Here is a 15060-nt window from a genome sequence, read left to right as displayed (position 1 = left end):
GGCCTCAGAGTGCATCTAAAGCAAGCTACGTTTTAAGTGGCGTCCAGAAATCATCCAAGCATTGACTTACACACTTATTTTTCTGAAAATCAAACATTTATCTGCACATATTTCTTCATTTCAAATACCTCTGCACAGGTGGGAAGCAACTGTCCTGAGTGAACTGCAGTGTCTTTTGACACCTGAGGAGTACATTTTTTAGGACCCACCTTATTTTTGTGATTGTAAATAGTTTTGAACTTTTTAATATTGTGTTTTGATGTTGTAACCCATCCTGAGACCTGAGGGTGAAGGGCAGGCAACAAACAAACAGCAACCTGGCAAGAGGATGCAGAATGTTGTTTAATGGTCAAAAAATGTTCTCCTCAGCTCTGCTTATTACAACAATGATGAAAATATCCAAACCAAGAATAGAATTAAATGCCTGGTGTAGAACTACATTTCTGAGAGCGGAAATTGTGTTTGCTTCTTTAAATCAGATGTTTAATTCGCCTTGGCTCGGTGATGCCATTAGCATTTAATTATTAAATCAATACATTTTAATAGATGGGCAAGTTTTGCTTAAATTGGGGGTTGAAACTTACTGTACATTTATGCTTACAGCTGCAATCCTATACTTACTTACCACTAAGCTCAATGGGACTCACTTTTAAGTAGCCCTGTGCCACTGCAGGTCTCTCCATTGAGCTGAATGGGGATGACATAATGTGCAAGAATAATGTACAAGGTGTGTATATAATTGCACACAGCCCCCTGATCTAGGCAAATAGCTGTAGATTTTCAATGTAGCTCTCCTGCAGTGAGTGATAAGGATACTTGCAGATCTGGTGAGAAGGGCTTTTCAAAATAAAGCTTAAATCTCAGTAATACAGCTTCTGAACCAAATGCCAGATCTCACACAGTGAGATGTTGAAGGCCCATTGAGCTGCTGAAGCAGAGCTGATTTTTAATGCACCCAATCTGCATTCAATCACTGATAACTTTTCTGTTGGGTTGGCAATTCTTTTCCTAATGTGATTTTTTTTTTGCCTCCAGCATATCATTCTTTTCCACACAGAGGTTTTGGCAGGACTAGTTTTTGTTCTCTCATCATGCTCGTAGAAGAATAAGGGAGTGAAAATGTGAAAAGGCCAGCAATCCTAAAGTGAATTATTATATGGGAACTGCTTTTTGATAGAAGAGGAACACCTGGCTTGAGATGTAAAGAAAAGGGTTTCATCCATTTCCCATGTAGCTTATTGTGAGATTGGCTGCGTGTGAAGTCTTCCATTATTTTTGTAATTCTTGAGGGGCCAAAGTAAGGTTGGTGTCAGGAGTTGGCATAGTTGGGACTCTGTCAAGACCAGTTAGGGACTCAGTGCCAATCCCTGGAGCTTCCCTGACCCTCTCTGTTCCTCCTTCTCACTGGAATAACAGGCTTCATCCGTGTCATTTCTAGGTAGGGCTGGAAGAGATCCCCGACTGAAATTCTGGAGAGTCACTGCTAGTTAGTGCAGACATTGCTAAGCATGATTCAATAAAGCAGCTTCCTCCATGCTTCACTCTTGCTGCCAGTTCACCTGCACCCTGAGTAAACAAACACTGAAAGGAACAAAGATGAGTGTGGCCCTTTTACATACCTTGTCCTCACTCTCCAAGATGTGGCGCTTATTAGCAAATAGACAGGCAGCAACATTGGCGTCAAGGGTGGGGTCCAATGGACGTTTTGTCCAAGAGGACTCTCCCCCCCCACACACACACAAAAAGAAAAACACACCTTGAACCAGTGGTGACAATAAAATATTGCGGGGACCCAGGTAAGCCCTGCTCCTCATAATCGATCACATGATGCAGTGCACACACCCCAATTGAATGGGAATGCTCATCAGCTTTACAAATATTTTATTGTGGGGGCCAAAGCCAGCACAGCCCCTAGGAGTTGGCTCCTATGTCTTGAACTGGCATTGGATCAAAGAATGATTGCATAGGGTTAAGGAGAGGCAGAGCTTGTTTTCTTGGGAGATGCAACAGCAGTGCTGCATCTAGGAGCCCATCTTGGAGTATTTGCTTTTAATCGTAACAAAGAGCATCAGAAATGGGTCTAGTCGCTGAGAAACATGACAAACTATGCTTGATGTGACAAACCATCACCACGGATTGAAAACAAGATCCTGAACTTAAACATATGACTCAAGTCTTCACAGTGGTCTAAATGAAATGGAAAGAGCTGAGGTCAATTAATGGTGCTCACTGGAAGGACAGATCCTGAAGCTGAGGCTCCAATACTTTGGCCACCTCATGAGAAGAGAAGACTCCCTGGGAAAGACCCTGATGTTGGGAAAGACGGAGGGCACAAGGAGAAGGGGACGTCAGAGGACGAGATGGTTGGACAGTGTTCTCGAAGCTACCAGCATGAGTTTGACCAAACTGCAGGAAGCAGTGGAACACAGGAGTGCCTGGCGTGCTCTGGTCCATGGGGTCACAAAGAGTCGGACATGACTAAATGACTAAACAACAACAACAAAGCAATATTGAAGATGGATGAAAATCTCTGATTCAGATCATGCTTCTTCCCATCCCAGCATTCACAGCAGCCTCCATCTCTGCTTTGCACCTAAATACATGCTCCTTGTGAAATCTTCTCTATTACATTTGTTCTCCTGCTACTGAAGCTATTTTAAACCACAGTTTTTAAGCTGTAGCGTCCAAGATGCGACAAGCAGGATGGGTACATTTGCTGGGGGAATGCAGCATATAATTCTATTAGTTTTAGCTGGTCCTCAAACAATAGGTTGCTAAATATATTTGTTTATTCAGGAGAGTTGTGCAGAAATTTGTTAAGCTAGGAGAGCTGTGCAGAAATTTCCACTGGCAAGCCTATGGCTGCCACCTGGTGGTTGCTGACTCCACTCCAATCCTTTTTATTTTATTTTTGATGTACTGTACTATTTGGAATCAACAAGATTGCCAGAATAAGCCAGGGTCTCAGGCTCATTTATTGTTGAATATTCATTTTTCCCAGTAACCATTCTCCATCATTTAAAAGTCAAGGCTGCTGCTGCTGCAAATCCCTTCCTCAACCAGAGTAGGAACATACAGTTTTCAGTGTACAGTGGTACCTCTAGATACGAATGGGATCCATTCTAGAGCCCCGTCCGCATCTAGAGGTAAACGTATCTAGCGACGGCATATAGCGAAGTCGCTTTTTGTCGCTTCTGCGCATGCGCGTGACATCATTTTGAGCGTCTGCGCATGCGGCGAAACCTGGAAGTAACGTGCTCCGTTACTTCCGGGTTGCCGCGGAGCACAACTCGAACACGCTCAACTTGAAGCAAATTTAACCCGATGTATGACTGTAACACAATAAATGAAGGATTGGACTGTTAGGAAACATTGGAGTTTATTAAATGCCCTATTTTAAGCCAAAATCAAAATATCCCTCTTCTGTGTGCTAGATACAGAAGCCACTCTAAGGAACTTCCATGCATGCCCAACGAAAAGCATTTCAGAGGAGACTATGGCTTTTTAGTCTATTATGATATAGAAGAATGTTAGTTTTGTCTTTATGCCCCTTAATTTTTTTGTATCTGGGTCAACATGGATGATTCATTTAAGGCACTCACTCCAAAATAATGTTACTTCTGGCCTGAGATTGCTGATATTTTTCATTACATTGTGGCAAGTAATTTGGAAGCAAATTACTCTGCTGATGATAATACTGATCAAACAGAAAACAATTCTAAAACAGGGAAAAATAAAGTACATTATATATACAACCATGATTTCATTTTAACTTACAACCCACTGTAATCTATTTTCTTTTCTTTAAAAAAATGTATTAAAGACTACTTAAATACTGCAAGGTTTTAAATAACGTAACAATATTTTCAGTGAACTGAGATCTACTACGTATCTGCCAGCATTATTGGCCCCATTTGAAACAAATACTTCTTAAATTTAAACCTTGTATATAAGGAAAAAGTTCCAAAACAGATACTCCATTCCACATAAATAAGTATAGTTTTGTCCTTGCTTCAAAAATGCTCAGCTGTTCAAATTACTGGAAAACAGAGATGTGGTTGCTTCCCCTTTCATCATATCTTTCCATTTCAGAAAGAATCCTTCATTGCTAAATCTCCCTTGTAAAATATTGTTGTATTTCCAGAATACATAATGGACCATTAGTAAAAAGTGTTAATTGCAAACCCTGAACTTTACAGTAAAAGTTAAAAGGAAATTCTCGTCGAAAGTCCTATGGAATGTGCACTCTGCGGAGTAGAGTCTGGTTCATACTGGGCTGAAGTGGAAAATGGCTCCTTTGAACAAACCAGAGATGTGTGCTATTCACAATTTCAAAGTGCAAGTTGGTGTGTTTTTCTTTTTAAAAAGAGTGTTTGTGAGGCTCTTGTTCAAGGCCACTAGCCAACACTGTGCAGGAAACTGGATGAGAGTCCAAAACGGCATGACAGGTAGATGATGTGCTTCACTTAGATTTGCTAAGTCCACAATGTCCAGTCAGCACCGCAATCAATTCCTTATCGCAGGGTTTTGTCCTCCTGTGATATCCTTCCTGGTACTGGGCAGAAGTCATTCCTCAGTTTCAGAACTCCTGCAGCAACCAACCGCAAAACAGGGCAACCAGGCCTGCCTATATAAAAAGGCAGGAGATGCGTGGAAATGCAGTTTTAGTGCACCAGACTGCCTAGAAGCACAGAACCCACAACCCTCCTCTCTCTTCTGGACTCAGCACCATGGGCAAAAGGTAGGATCAGTGCTCAGGAAGCATCGCTCTCTGCTGAACGCTTCTGCGATTCCGGGACATGGGAGTTTCCTTCACTTCTATAAATCTCCATCTGCAGGGGGTTGACACAACTTGTAGATTCTGTAAAGGAGTGACATAAAAAAAAGTTGATGTTACGAAAGGGACGCTAATGGCCAATGGAATACAGTCATGCCTTGGAAGTCAAACGGAATCAGTTCCGCAAGTCCATTCGACTTTGGAAACCTAAGCGCGGCTTCTGATTGGCTGCAGGAAGCTCCTGTAGCCAATCAGAAGGCCGCAGAAGCTCCGTTGGATGTTCGGCTTCCAAATAATGTTTGCAAACTTCTGGGTTTGTGGAATTTGGGAGCCAAAACGTCCGAGTACCAAGGCGTTTGGGATCCAAGGTACGACTGTGCAGCAAAACTAGTTAAAATAATTTCAAGTGATTTCCATCTAAGGGCAACAGTGACACTGCCAACACAAAGAGGAGGGTGGGACTGGCGACAGGAAGAGTATGACAGGCAAGCCTCTCCACTCCAGATCCCCTGGGTTTGTAAGCCATGAGTGGTGGCTTTGGATAAACCATTTTTCAGTCCTCTGATATTGTTTTGGGTAACCTTCCTTCAGCGCTTAAACATCTCTAAGTCCAAAATCCATGTGCTTCTTACTTCTTAAAACGCATTTTGACATAAATCATTTTAATGATCAGACTGCTTTTTAAAACTTGCTGTAGCCCATAGCCAAAGCATTAGCTTATGAATTATCTTTGCTTATCAGTTGTCAGTTCTGCTGCTGCAGCATCTCACCATTCCTCAGGCAGCTGACAATGCCCTGACAGCCGCAAGATTACCATCACAAATTATTTTATACAAAATGGAGCTACCCCTTGCTATTTTTCTAGAAACAGAGGGGCCAGAAGTTCTGAGTTCTGGCTGAAAACAAGCCCTGGAACTACCCAAAAGGGCTAGGAGGAGTGTAAGATGACTTGAAGTACAGCTATAAAAACCCTGCTGCAATCTGTAAAGCACAGTATACACTAGATTGGAGCAGTGTTAAATGCCTATGTAATATTAGGGATGGACTGAGTTGCCACATTCCATGTCACTTGTGGTCAACTCAGAGATCCATTCCTTCCTGGTTTCTGCAGTTTTTTCCCCTTCCTTCCTTCCTTCCTTCCTTCCTTCCTTCCTTCCTTCCTTCCTTTCCTTTTAAAGTACAAAGCCCTTCATTTAAGCTGCATGCACTTTGTACATATCTCTATGTAAGAAGCACATTTTTCAATGCATTCATTTGTAAAGCACACATTTTGTGTGCTTCCTAATGAAAAATCTTTTTTTTTTTTTTTTTGCACTGAAACTACACAGCAAAATATGGAAGAGGAATCCAACTGGGATTTGTATTTTGATCCGCAGCCAAGTCTGGGAGTATTTGTTGGGGTTCGCCTGCCGTAAAAAGGGAACTGAATGAACGTTTCCCCTTTCCCTAATATCACAGAATCAGATGTGTGTATATACACAAAAATCTGAAGATGCATTTCTTCAGGTGAAATCCTTGCTGTATAGAGTCACCTACCGGGGTGCAGACTGTGGCATCTGATCCATCACTTTCAGATTTTTTGCAGAGATTTCAACTCTTGGTCCCTAAAGAAACACAAAACATTAGGTGGTGTGTTGGCAGTACGAGCGAGAGAGTGCAGCCCTGGAGAAAAACCCTGAAAGACAAATATATTACTTTTCTTTGAAAGCACTTTAGCTTCAGCTACTAGCTTTGGAAAGCACCAAGGTAGTCCATTAGTCATCTGTGTTTACTTAAGATGAAAGGATTCCCAAAGCACTCTGCAACTGCTCCAGCCCAACACTGTAAGGTTACCACAATATATATGCTGTAAGCCGCCCAGAGTGGTGGGGTATTTATTTTTATTTATTTTTTTTATTATTAGTATTATTAAACAGAATGAAAACAAGAATATGGACACCATGCACAGGACGCTGAGTACAAATGTGGTATGGACCACTGCCCCTTTAAGCATAAATATTTGCAATGGGCTTATTTTTCTATTATGCCTGTTTTTGGGTACCATTAATATAATGGAACATACTGACATTCTGCATGTGACAGTCTAAGGGTTTAGGACTTGAGCACAATCTACGTCCTTTGCCCCTATGCCCCGTTTGAAATATTTGCAGCTCCTGTTTTCTTTTTTTGCATTCAACCCTTCATAAAAGCTTACTTGTTTTCTCATGATGTCTGTTGCCTGCATGATACACTTAGGCAGGAGTCCGTGACTTCGAGCCAATATAGCTGCTTGTTCCAAGGACACGCTCAGCGTACTCCTAAAAACAGAACATAAAGAATGTCACTTCCAGGAGTCAAATGCCTATTCGTATAAAGTGGCGATCCTATGGTCCCTGGGCCACAGGACTTTTGGATCCCCCTATCTGAGGGTGGATGGAAAGGTCCACTCTCAGACAGGGAGATTTGACCTTGCAAGACTCCAACCTATGAACCCTCTTCTACATCCAGGACATCTCCACTCTCCACTCTGATGTCAGATAGAACAAAAAGGAGGCATGTCAGGATGGGCTGCAGCTCTGCAGGTTTCAACATCCCCCTGTTCTTCCCGAGTGTGGGAGAAAAGCTATGCAAGCCCTGTAGCTGGTGCAGTTTATTTTCAAAGGACAATCGGCTGCACCTCATTCCTCCCTGTCCCTTTGGATAGTTCCATCTGAGGTTGTTGGTTCCATCCACCCCCACCCACCAGCAAAACCAATTTTCAAAAACATCCTTTCATTTCAAAGGTCTTGCTTTCTCTGAGTTCCAGTTGAAAACTGCATTGGTTTATTTCTATTTTAAATGGCAAAGCTTTACAGTTTCTCATTACTGTTTTTAATCCTGCTTTATATTGTTTTCATGATAGTTTTCGTGGTGAGCGTTTTAACTTTGCTTGCAAAACAGAAACAAAAATGTGGAACTCTGGACAAGTCAAGCAAAAGGTAAAGTAGTGGAAACAAATAATCATGTAAGTATGTTAAAGGTACTCCATGCATTCAAAGTTCAAGCAAGCCAAAGGTGAAGGTATAAACTAATTTATTCCAGAGTAACCTCCTCTGACAAGCAGAAAATGAACCTAAATATCTTAGGTCCAGTGCTGAAACATGTGTCTGTAGATGGTGACTCACATGATTTCTCCATGCGCAAACAACACAGAAAACGGGATGCTATATTCTCCCTGACATCCAAGTTTTATAAGTAGAGGGACTGTTTCTATTTTTGAATGACGAAGCATTCAGTCATGCAAATCCCCACTTGCAATGGCAGAGCCCAGGGATCTACCAGTAGGTCACATTCAAAAAATGTTCATTCCAGAGGAGCACAACATTTGTTTAGATTTAAAAGCTCTCACCTTTGCATTCCAGTGCCGCACATTACAATCTGGCAGGCTCCGAGGCGATAACAGAGTTCAGAGGATATAGGCAGCAGTCCAGCCCCTGCCACGTAACTACTGGAATATCCTGACTGGCTGCCTTTTGTGCTGACAAAAGATTTCATTAGTCTGCAAAGCTCATCCATTGCATTGATGGGACGGATAAGCTACAAAAGAATACAAAGGAAGAATGCAACAGTGAAGCATCTGTACCTACAGGCTCCCCTGCCCTCAGTTATACCCAGTCTAAATGCTTATGCCAACAAGCATTCAACAGAGCAGCTTCCAAAATGGCAAGTCGAAACTGTTGTTTGCCACAGGGGGTTTAAGGCCAAACTATACATTACACTGGCACTCCCAGAATAGTTTTCTTTTTTGCAAAAGCAACTATATCAGGGCCCAAGCATGGGGGTGAGTTGGGGATGGTGTCTGAATCTTTCCTTGCGCAACATCAGACGCTATATATACTTTTCCTTGTTTATTTGTTCATTTTGTGACAAAAAAATACTTTTATCAAAACTATTTTTAAAAAAAACCATTACACCCCGTGGTTACATTATTAGAGATATAAGGGAAAAATTACAAGCTTACAATGTTAAGCCTGTAAGCTTTATTTCCCATAGCTATTAGAAGCTTCAGGGGGAAATCTAGATTGGGGCTGCAGCAAGGGTTAAGCCTCTGCCCCAGTCCAAATCAGGCAGCCTTGTAGGTTCTTTCACAAAAAAGAAACTTATGTGGGGAGGTCCAAACGTGGCAGTCTTAAGTAAATATAGTTTGGTCCTTATAAATAGGTTAATGGGGACCCGGGGCGGCATTCTACACAGGCACTGCAACAAACCTAGACTGGCAATTGAGTCTTCACTCAAAAGGGATCTGTGGCTACTGTTCGTTTGTCAAATTTACCTTTTACCTTTTTAAATGTACACTTGAAGCACTTAAATGTGTGAGGAGGTCCAGAGGACGTTTGAGAAACTGCAGATATGAACTAATGGGGTTCATATTAGATTTAGGGCTGCCTAAGGCAGATGGATCTCCGCCAGGTGTGGCTTTTGCCATGTGAAGTCTGCTTCCCTCTGTCCTTGCTCCTCTACCATCATATATATTCCAGGCTCTGACTCCAATGTGGATTCCTATGACCCTTCTCCATGCTCCAGGCAAGCATATTGGCTCTCACGGTTCTAGTAAAAAACCTAGCCGATCCCATACTCCTGCAGCCTGCTCACCCCTGCTCACCGATCCCATACTCCTGCAGCCAAGAGAGAAGTGGCTTTGTGACTGCCAGATGGGCCAGCCAACCAGTGCTGTGCACAGCCAGCTTCTCCTAGAAATAAGGAGCACTGGTTGCTCCTGACCTCAGCTCGGTTTGGAAGTTTGCACTTACTGCACATATGCCAAGAAGTGTGGTTTCTGTACCTGATCAATCTTCACAGCTGTGGTGTTGGAATCTGTAGGCAGATTGGATCTCTCAAGGTAAAATGTCCTGAAAGTAAGAAGCAAGCTGTATTAGGCTGTGGTCATCTAGTTTCAAGCATTCCTATAAGATGTTTCTTCCTAAGGGGCATGGCTGAGGAACAAGTCAACGGAAGGCTAGATGTGGCCTATCAAATATGTTTCTGTGGCCCAAGATATGGTGCCAGAATTATAAGACTCTTTACTTCCATTAAACATGGTCCGGCTCATAGTCAGAAGCTGTTACTGGTTTCTCCTACTCTTTTAAAGGGTTCATGGTGTAGGGTTTCCCCCCACAAAATGTCAGGTAAACAACTATGACCCCATTCGCACATTACAATCTTGGGACCAATAAATCATGTTTTATTGGCCTGAGAATGAGCTTTGCCCTCACTTTTCATTCTCCCTTCCGCCATCTGGCTTCCATGCTTATATCCTGGCCTTGTTAATCCATACTATGGCATGCCATCCAAATTCAGAAATGATGGTTTAAAGTGCTGTTTACAAACCAGCATATAAAACCAGAATCAGTTACTAGAACATTTGCGTCCCGTCTCCAATTGCTTTCTTTCTTTTTGTACTATGTACATTTAAAAGGTTCTCTTTCTTTTATTTAACACCCAAACAAAACTTGAATTAAGAAAATCTCAGTTCAAATGTATGGATTTTCTCTCAAATGAACAGGCTCAGATGGCAAGCACCCTGGGGCAGGGACCGGCCTTCATGTATGCTACCATGTAATCTTAATAACAATAATAATGTTGAGTACAAACAAGATTCTTTTTATGCCACAATACCTGAGTTTGCGATAATACTGCTGCACCTTCTCAAGAGAGGTGGAATTAATTTGCTGCTGGAGCTCTTCTAGAGAGGAACCATTTGGCTGGGACTGGCCTTCCAGATTTTCAAGGGCTGAAATGATTTTCATGAAAAACATCATGTATTCATTATAAAGCTCACCCGTTTCTGTTATTTCTTCTGCCACCACCACTATTATACAATGTGAAAGTACACTAGACTTCTTAGAATGCTAAGTGGTTTACAATCCTGATCTTTATTCTCCCTCACCATGGCCCCATGAGGCATGTTGCCATTGCACCCATTTCACAGATGGTGTGCCGAGACTGAGAGTCCAATAACATGGAAGGCTCATGCATATGTGCAGATTACAAAATAAGCTCAATGTGCCTGACCCTATGCTTACCCTCATCCTGTCAGCATTGTGAAACGGTTTTCTAACTGGCATATTTACTTGCTTCAGATTAGATTTAAGCTTCCTTAAATTTAATTTACACTGTCTCAGACTTTGCCATGCAGATTTAATAAGCTGCCAGAAAGCCAAGAGCTGAGGGCAACATTCATCTTTATCACATAAGGCTCAATTACGAGCATCATCCACCCCAATTACATTATAGTCAGTGGCTTAAAGGGAAAAAACCGAACAAACAGAATTTCACCTGTACCTTTTGTGAAAAGCACAGCATGCAGCTTCAGGCTCCCTCCGTTCTGAAACCGGGAAGGCAGTTTGGAGAAGTAGTAGCTGTCTAAGTAGAAGAAAACCTTCAAAACCTGCCTGTTGCCTTCAACATGGTAGAAGACATGGGTATCTGGGGGAACAAAAAGACAGGTGTTGGAGACTGAATGAGCTTTTAGAGAGAATTGTTGTTGTTTTTCAATGACCAGTTGTCACTGTGCAATAAGAGGTACTGTGGCCTAAGCTCTCCAGAAAGTTCCACCCTCTGTCTTATCACTCTTGCCTCCTAATCCAGCTCATATGAGAGGCGTGGTTACTGGTGGAAAAAACATGCCCTGTTCACGCTCTACTTCATTACTATAGTACCAACATTATAAAACAACCAGCAACAAAACAAAGCAAAGAGTTGAATTAAATTACATTTAAAAGATTATCTGGAGTTAGCTAAACTGATGGATTTAATAAAGAGAAAACCCAAGAACATGGTCAAGAAACAGTGGGATTGTCTAAATGAATACTTACAAAACCAGGGCTCAACTACCAAAATTTGGTTGTGTTTGGACTAATCTTGTGAGGAATATAAAGAATGTAAAGTGAGAAATTAAGGAAAACTTGCAGGAAGGATATGAAGAACAGAGGTTATGGTGACGTATAAAAGAGGTGCGGCGTAAACGGTGGAAGTCTTTTAAAACATTTTAATTAAGACTGATATTTTGCAAGATGGAAATATAAAATTGTATGCAAGTATACATCTGAAATTGTTGTTTATGGTGAACACTTTGCTATTCTCTAAATTTCTATTTTTAACTTTTCTTTCTTCTTTTATTCTCTTTTTCCCCTTCTTTTTTGAATATTGCTTTACAGATGTAAAAATAATTATGTTCATGTGTATATGTATGAAATTTGTTTCTCTATTTCTTTTCTTATTTGATATTCTTTTCTTTTTCTGTATTTAATAACATTTAATAATAATAATAATAATAAATACATTTAAAAGATTAGCAACGCTCTTGCTGGGTTTTAGCCAAAATTGCAACTTTTGCAGTTTTTAGTGCAAGTCCACAGTCTTTGTGGACTAAGTCAATGGGACACACAGGAGACATGTCAGTGCACTGCAGGAAAAAAACCAAAGATGTGGGGGAAATAAGGGACAAATAAAAGGCATGAACTCACTTGCAACGAAACACTCATCCAGTTGTCTGAAATAAAAAGCAACTTTGTCCAGCTCTGACAAAGTGGCTTGAATATCTTCCAGCATGGTTCGTTCCTCTTTCTGATTAAGAAAAATAAATAAATAGGGAAAGTTAGACGGACTGCAAATAAGAACACACATACCCCTTTCCCAAGGAATCGTGAGAAGAAAGATTTCCCCCCTAAAACTTAAGCAACACAAGTATCAGCTAAAGGGTGTTTTCTGCCACATGATTTTGGTTAAGGCTGCATCTCATCCCATCTTTTACATTGCATATTTAATTTCCCTACATCACTGTTCTTTGAAAATGAAAAATATTCCAGCAAACAAGGAAGTACCAATTTCTATGCTAAAAACATGATGACTATCCTTCCAGCCATAATTTTAGCATCATTTTTCAAGGTATTCCATTTCCATATATCCCATCTATATAGCCTAACCACGCTTCCCTCTTCCATCTTCCTGCTTTTGATGTGTACTTCTCCCTTGCACACACATTTGATGCAACGCAAGATACAGCTTCTCGCCAGCAGAGGACAGAAGACACCACACAATTTGCCACCCGTCATTGCCTTTCCTGCAGTGCTCTCTACGCAGCACCAGTATTCAACCTTTTCAGACGCAGAGCCCACCTTTTAGTACTACCTGCAACATGGGGTCCACTTTTAGTCTAACTGCACATGTGCATCTATCTTACTTTTTTGTCCCAGAAGTGACCCAAAGCCAGACGAGACAGGCCTCCTGTACTTTGAGAACAACTTGTAATGCGGGGGGGGGGGGGTTGTTTATGTTTTTAAAAGGTTTGGAATGTAAGAACTGACATATTCTTAATCAGACCATTATTGGTCCATGTGACTGGTGGTGCTCATAGATTTCAAACAGAGGACTTCCAGACTTGCCTCAAAATGTCAGGTATTGAATCTGGAACATTCTGCATGCAAAGCACACACTCTTCCACTGATCTGCATTTACTAAAATTCCCTCTTAACTATTAAAAGTTATCTGTGTAAAACGTGCAGGGGTAAGCAAGGAAATAATAAAAGAATCAATTGAACAATTATTAAACTATAACAACACAATAAGACAGAAGAAGTAAAAAATTGAGATCACACAAGGGTGAAGGGGAGTGGGGGTATAGGGGAATTGATAATATTATTTATAATATAAAATTTATAATATAAAATTTCCAATTGTGTTGTATTTATATATAGCAAAGAGAAGTCTAGAGTAATTAGGTATATTTTAATTTAGATAACTATGTAATAGGCTTATGTTAGAAAACAAATATGAATTTTGAATTTGATGTTTGTAATTTTTCTTTTTCTTTTTGATTAAAAAAATAAAAGTTAACTCTGTTCTGCTTTGCAGCTGGTTATCTCTCAGACAAACCCTGGACAAATAAAACTGTCGCAATACCACCCACCTCAGATTGGAATGCACGTGGGTTCTGAAGAACCACGTGAATAAGCAACATGCAACCCGTCAAAACAAATTCACAGGACGTGTACATGCCCATTATATTTCTCACATCTTAGGAGCACTAAAGCGAGTTGGCACAGATTTTGAACCAAAAGTTGGCCCAGGCCTCCTTCACAGTAGCATAAGAGAACATTCCCAGGGCCCATTTATGTTTAAAGGAAACAATAATATACAGCAAATAAAGGCAGTTCAAATTTCTCACAGCCTTAAAATGTAACCAGGGCAGGCAGAACAACCTGGTCAGGAGATGAGTAAGAAGAAGACTGTAAAGTTCCTTATTTATTTAGCTGGCAAACTGTAGTCCTCCCTTACCACAGAGGGGGAGAGCAAAGACTGGTAGTTGAGCAACACCCCCGTGGCCGCTATCTGCTCCAACCACTTCTTGCTGGCTTCCCTGCTGCTCTCTTCATACTCCCCGTTGTTATTGTATCTGTAGTTGAGAGCCCCCAGTAACTGCTCGGAGAACGTGCAAATGGCAGCCACCAGAGCCTGGCAGAAAATCGCGTCTCGTCTCAGCTGCAGCTCAGTGTCTGGGAGAGAAAGGAGAACACACAGGAATCAGGAGTTATCATTTGCTTCATGGCATGAGCCCAATGCCCAACAAAGGTTCCATATTTCCTATTCTCTTCATATGCACTGTGTAAGGTGCACCATAGTAACCCAGCGAAAGCTTCCAATCTACATCCATGTTTCCCCCCCAAAGGAATGCTCAGTTTCCCACAGCAACACAGAGCACATGGGAACGGAAGGACTGTTGGCCTATAAAAGGGTGTCCAGTTATCACTGACGTGATATGCAAGGATAATAACTGTTGTTCTGCCAACACCACAGCACTATCAAATTTACAGTGTTTAACGTTTAATGACTTTTTCTCTGAAACAGAAGGAAAAGGTTCTGGTAATTGCACACCTGTCCCTATAGCACCTAAGGGGTCATTTGCAAACAATAGCAAATCAAGGAGCTGCTTTACCTGTACACTTCAGCAATGCCAAAAGCAGCTGGTTCTTGCCATCTAGAAAGGAAAGAAAAAAATACTTTTTTAAAACAAAAACAAAAACGAGCATAATCACATTCCCCTTAGCTAAGTGCTGAGTCCCAGTAAGTGATGTTGAAATACAAGCAGACTTGGGAATGGCACCCCTTAGCCTAGAACAGGAGTTCCCAAACTGAGGTCCATAAGCTTCATTTAGTTGGTCTGCAGCTCGTCAGTGAAGAGCACTTATAAATTGAATTCTGTTGAATTCCATATATTCCAACTGTAATACGATAAAATACAACGTACTAAATTAAAGAAGCAATGA

The 15060-nt window shown here is 41.2% G+C and overlaps 1 protein-coding gene across 1 annotated transcript in view; it reads right to left on the bottom strand.

Moving 5' to 3' along the window:
* Window positions 1-3360: 3360 nt before the first annotated feature.
* Window positions 3361-15060, bottom strand: part of PREX1 (phosphatidylinositol-3,4,5-trisphosphate dependent Rac exchange factor 1) — a 245342-nt gene continuing 233642 nt past the window's right edge. Inside the window, exons 31-40 of the mRNA XM_081195969.1 lie at window positions 14730-14771; window positions 14072-14289; window positions 12262-12361; window positions 11078-11221; window positions 10412-10526; window positions 9579-9645; window positions 8145-8332; window positions 6972-7074; window positions 6314-6381; window positions 3361-4861 (exon numbers count right to left, since the gene is read on the bottom strand). Coding sequence (XP_081052095.1) covers window positions 4819-4861; window positions 6314-6381; window positions 6972-7074; window positions 8145-8332; window positions 9579-9645; window positions 10412-10526; window positions 11078-11221; window positions 12262-12361; window positions 14072-14289; window positions 14730-14771 — 1088 coding nt within the window. The 3' untranslated portion in view covers window positions 3361-4818. The remainder of the gene's footprint in view (window positions 4862-6313; window positions 6382-6971; window positions 7075-8144; window positions 8333-9578; window positions 9646-10411; window positions 10527-11077; window positions 11222-12261; window positions 12362-14071; window positions 14290-14729; window positions 14772-15060) is intronic.

This window comes from Podarcis bocagei, assembly GCF_964188305.1.
Source record: "Podarcis bocagei genome assembly, chromosome: 5".
NCBI classification, from domain to species: domain Eukaryota; kingdom Metazoa; phylum Chordata; class Lepidosauria; order Squamata; family Lacertidae; genus Podarcis; species Podarcis bocagei.
This window is presented reverse-complemented; position numbering and strand designations above follow the sequence as displayed.